At 44.7% G+C, this 5,621-nt stretch overlaps 1 protein-coding gene across 1 annotated transcript in view; it reads right to left on the bottom strand.

Moving 5' to 3' along the window:
- Positions 1-5,370: 5,370 nt before the first annotated feature.
- lzts2a (leucine zipper, putative tumor suppressor 2a) overlaps positions 5,371-5,621 on the bottom strand; it is a 5,801-nt gene continuing 5,550 nt past the window's right edge. The window contains exon 4 of the mRNA XM_076285713.1: positions 5,371-5,621. This exon is cut by the window's right edge and continues 734 nt beyond it. Coding sequence (XP_076141828.1) covers positions 5,387-5,621 — 235 coding nt within the window. The 3' untranslated portion in view covers positions 5,371-5,386.

The raw sequence follows: 5,621 nt of genomic DNA, 5'->3' as shown, positions 1-5,621 counted from the left end.
CCAGCTCAGCTCAGCCCCCGGCAACCGCTCATCGCCCACTCAGAGGTGCAGGGTCTGGGTAGACATGGGGGGGAGAAAGGAAGTCCCTCTCAGAAGGTGTCAAGGACTTTGGTGTCAATGACCCTAGGAGAGCCAGGCTGCCTTTACCTATGAAAACTGTCCCCAGGAAAACAGACGGCATGGTCTACACGGGCCATTAGAGCACCAAGAAGGGAAGCAGCCACTAGTGGACACCTCGACTAGTGGACACCTCGACTTCACCATTTGAGTTTCTATAATCTCACAAGGCTCCTTAAATAAATCTACTGTGCAACCTATACCTGTATCAGAATTACAAATGGGAGTTATGATGGCAATGTCTGTCTAAGGTGCTGCTTACTGCATAGCACTAGAACTATCTCAACTAGATCCCAAAGACTCATTCATATATCTATCTTTATTTTCATTGAAACAGAAACATTGGAATATCAAATGTATTAAATACATTTAAGTATTTCAAAGAAAAAAAACAATACAAAATAAAACCATACTCCTGTGAGGTATATAGTAAGATAAGAACTTCTAAATGTGCTTTTCTGCTTTCAGAACTTGTCCACTTTAGGAAGTTGTGCATATTTGCACCAAAAGCCCGATTTTCTAGTCTCAACATCAGTCTCCAACACTGAATGCCACTTTGGCTGTGTGCTGAGGGAGTGGAGTAAGATGCTCCGGCTCTCTGGAGCCAGTGTGCACACTCACACACACACACACACACACACACACACACACACACACACACACACACACACACACACACACACGCGGCATGTCAGTTCACTTCTCGGTCTGACCAGAGGGAGATTACTCTGAGATACGCTATGAGATTTACGCTAAGATTAAGGTTCTGTATTATGTCAAAATTGGTAGTTTGGTTTAGTAAATGTCCAGAGGATTAGGGCAAATTGCAGCTTTTGCCCCCCTCTCCTGTGGCTTTGGCAGAGGAGCGGGTGTTATGTGGGCTAGCCGGAGCATTTTAGGGCTTGATTGCACAACACTTGGGAGACATTCTGCGGACCTTTCGGGAAATAACCCATTGAAATAAACCTTAATAATAAATACTGTGGTACTCAGGGGCCACATGAGGACACTCTACCAGATAAGCACAAATACAGGCCCCCCACACACACACACTGTACACACACACACACACACACACTGCCAAAGACGATTAATGTACCACACCACTACCACAGTCAGACAGTAGTGCACACACCCCTACCATACTGAAGCAGCACAGAGGAACGCACATGGCATGAAAGACACATGTACACACACGTACAAATACACAAATACACACCAGGGCATCACTTCGGTCCAACTCAGTCCACTCCTGTCTGAGGTCAGTTTGCCCTGTACTGCACACACCTCTCTGTCTGCCTTTGCAATGTCTGTTCTTTATAGACCAGTTGTGTGATTTTTATGTTCACTTTCACAACAGATAGCGCAGTCTCTAGTGCTTCAGATACCTTACAGGCATTGGTTTTACTAAGAGAGAAGGTCTGGTGGAGAGGAGGGTGTACTGTACCATACATCAGTGGAGACAAAGAGGGTTTTCAATATGTTTAAATACAACAAGTGTGTTGATATTCCATAATAAAAGTCCAAGGTACTTGCCTAATAAGATGTTGAGGTGAGTTTTCTTTGGTGAGATGTTTTGCTTTTGACTAGTTGTCAGAACGCAATAACTCTTAATTTGTTCAGTGCATTGCCATAATGACTAAACTCTTGCAATCTTCTTGGTAAAGAAAAGCCCACAATTCCCCAGAATAGTTTCCAAGGCCTTTATTTAAAAACACAGTATTTTTTTTTTTTTACAAGAAATGTACAACATGAAAATATACATGAATACCTAGAAACAATGGATTAGGATAGAAACAAGAACACTGATGCAAACACAAGGATATACACAAACAGAAGACAAAAGAAAAGAACAACGTGGGTTATTTTGGCTTTGGTCTATTCACAGCGGCTACACTTTTTTCCAGATAGATACTTTGCGCAAAAAGACTAAAATATATCACTTTCTACAATTCAATGTTAGGGGTATGTACATATTTAAGATGTGTGATAATGGATATGATTGAAGTGATGGTGACTGGGACAGAGTGCATTGCGCTGTGTGAGAAAAAATGATCCCCTGATGGCGATACTCCTGTGATAAAAACAGCACTGTTGATGTTTTTACTGGGAGCAACTCAAGAGTTAACAGTCTGACCAACATTAAAAAGAATATAGTGCAGGTAAGGACAACCCAACCCCCCCTTTCCAGCATAGTGGCTCATGAATGTCATTGATAGCGTTGGACGCCATCTTCCCAGAGCAACAACACTTTGAGTGCTGCTCCTAGCTTTCTCTGCTAAAGCATTAGCGCTAACCTGCTGAGTCGCAGGTCCACTGTTACGTGACTAACAAGGACACAGGACTGAGCAACTGAATGAGCTAACACGCAACCAGCCATCCACGGGGAGCCCACACAAACAGTGACGGACATTTACCCTGCTGTGCGCGTAATGCACCTGTCACAACACAGCTAGCCTGGTGCGTGTGGTTTATATGTTTAAAAAACACAACTGCTAATGGTGATATGACTGAACACAAAATGGTGACATAGTGGAGGATCAGTTGCAGTAGGCTTGCAGGGGCCACTGAGCCTGTTGGCACACACACACGACAGTCTGAATGTTCAAAAGGTCCCATTATTTTTGACAAACCATCTGTGACAAATCTTGGAGAGGGATGTAATTTTTTGAGATTTAGAAAGAGCTTTGTCAGCTCGACAAAATATAGGCTTAGTATCCAACTGTTTTTTGATTTACGATTAATAGCATTTGGCCTTATTTAGTTTGACCTAAGCAGAAGAAGCACAAGCCAAAATCCAAATAGAAAAAAAACACTCCAGGGTAGTTATATCATTCCATTTATACAGATGTTACTAACAGTAACTCAGTCGATAAAAAATGTAAATGTATTACGTCTAAAAACTCGGTCAATAACAAAACGTGTGCAAACATGCCACAGAAAGGAAGCATAAAGATAGTTGCTTGAGCATCTAGAGACCTTTCCCCTAGAACCTCTGAAACTGAGCCTCCATGCTAAAGAGAGAATGAATAGAGGGTAGAACGCACTGTAGGCCTGCCACACCTACTCACTTGTGTTACCACAAAATAGTTTCCAGGTGCTATATAAAAAAATAGATATCATATATATGTATATAATAATAATTTGTTTTATCATTATTTCATTATTATTGTTTGTTTTGTAAAAACACAGAAAAGCAGTTTATATAATATATATAGATATATCCCTTCTGCTTTTTTTTTGCGATCACCTTGAACTACCAGACCAGTGTTATCACACGCTGCATGCCAACTCTGTATGCATATCCAGGTCACAGACGTAGAATAACTGATGGGGAGGTGTTACCATGACAATACAAGGGTTTACCAGGGTTACCAGGGTTTCCTTCTCTGGAATCAGAGTGCAGCTGACTCCTGGGTCAGAGCAAGACAATCAGGCCCAGTTACGGATACTCTCTAGAAGTGGAAAAACTGGCTTCGGAAAGTAAAACTCCTACAACATATTTGCTCCAAGCATTCACTAAACCAGTGGATCCTAATTCTAATTCTAATTCTAACTCCTCCTCCAATGTAGATCAGCTAACTAGTGAAATCCCCTATGTGCCACCTGTAGTGCACACAGGTAGAACCAATACATAGCGGGGCTTTTACTTTCTGCAACTCAAGTGTTCCACTTCTGCCCTCTGAGCCTCGGGGCAGAACTACTGCCCGGTCCAGTCTGGCCCCCTGCCCCTATAATGACCAGGCCCCCTCTCACTATACTCTAGGATACTGGATCATGCACACATGCATCACAGACAGTGTTATCTGGATACCGAGGTTTTGGAGACACATTATATAGAATAAGGACAAGCAAAATATAATTTGGGATAGTTTCTTCTCTTTTGAAAGGATCTACATAGAAAAATAAAATTTCTAGATAAAGTGATTAGTATTATTGTGACTAAGGGACAGAGGAGAGGGGAGGGGAGTGGGCGTGTTCATCTCATGCTCTGTGTGGAGAGCAGATACAGGTGACAGGAAGTCGCTGCAGTCGCGATCTCCACGACTACAAAAGCCTGTGACATTAGTCACCTTTTGTATAAACACCTCCTGTCCTGTGCTTCAAACCACACATCTGAGATGTCAAAGACAGCATATGAAACAATCCCAACAGTCTTTGTGCCTTTTTAGAGGAGAAAAAGAAAACAAAAAAACAACAGTCTTTGCAAACAGTCGATTTGGTTGAAAAACCACTCATCTTCTGTGATGTCAGTGTTTACGCTGGTGAACAAGAGTGAGAGATAAGAGAGAGTGCATGTGTGTATGTGTGTGTGTGGGGGAAGGGGGGGTAGGTGGTGTGGTTTCGTAAATGAGATTGCACGGCTAGTCAGTTAGCATCCAGCTGAACTCCCCCACCCCACATCCCTTTAGCGCCTTATTGTGTCTCTGCTAGCATCCACTGATTGGAGAGAGTAACTGTGCAGCGATCAGAGGAAGCTGTTGAGACCTGCTGGAACTGCTAGGTACCATCACAAGAGTGCACAAGCAACATCTTCCTACACAGCGCCTGGTCAGCCTGAGTGGACACAGAGACGAAATACAAAGAGTGGCAAAGGTGCTTCTGAGTCTCTGACTTGCAAAAAGAGTTCTAGATAAGTGTTCCTTGAAGCGTAATGATATCATGTAGAGTGAATGCCATCATTAGGCTTTTTCAGCACCGGTGCAGAACTAAGTGAGGTTCTACATTCTAACTGCTGAGTGTTGACAAAGTGTAGAGGCTGGTTTGATCCTTCAACATGACTGTATTGAAAGATATTAGATATTTGTTGGATGACTGTGGCACCACCGAAAAGGTCCAGTGACAGAGATGTGGAGAGATCCAGAGAGGCCTCTGATGGCTCAAGGTCTCCCCTGGTCCCTCAGCACAGGGTGGGGCTACGTGGAGCATGCAAGCAAGGTCCCAGACTTGAGCACCCCACATCACCCCAGCCCACCCCCCATGTAATTCAGAACATGCTCCTTGGCTACCATGTGACATACTGGACAGGAATAGAAACAGTGATGTCATTCCTGCAAGGAACGATGACTCTGCAAATCTGTGTCCTTCATCCTGACTCTCAGGGTGCAGCTTGGAGAAACAGCTTGAGGGGTGAGGGGGTTGGAGCTCGGCTGTGTGCGATATGACGGTTTGTCTTCAGTGGGACCGGAAGGATTTCAGGAGATCTGTCAGAAGGGGGTTGTGGGGGATGGTAAGTGTGTGCGTGTAGGGGGGGAGGGGGGGGGGGTCTTCAGATCTCTGTGGCAGTGATCTCCTCGAAGTGGATCTCGCCCGCGGTGCCGCCGACGCTGCTGCCGCTGCGCATCTCGAACTCCTCCAGGTCGCGGGTCTCCAGCTCCAGGCTGAGCTGGCGCATGACGCGCTCCAGCTCGCGGTTGCGCCGGTACATCTGGATGTAGTTCTGCTGCAGCTGCTTCTGGTAGCGGATGACCTTGTCCTTCTCCTCCTGCCAGACGCGCCGCTCC

Source organism: Alosa pseudoharengus, unplaced genomic scaffold (genome assembly GCF_046254945.1).
Source record: "Alosa pseudoharengus isolate Yale_2024_CS ecotype anadromous, Long Island Sound unplaced genomic scaffold, YU_APseudo_1.1 YU_APseudo_1.1_scf_15, whole genome shotgun sequence".
Lineage (NCBI taxonomy): Eukaryota > Metazoa > Chordata > Actinopteri > Clupeiformes > Clupeidae > Alosa > Alosa pseudoharengus.
This window is presented reverse-complemented; position numbering and strand designations above follow the sequence as displayed.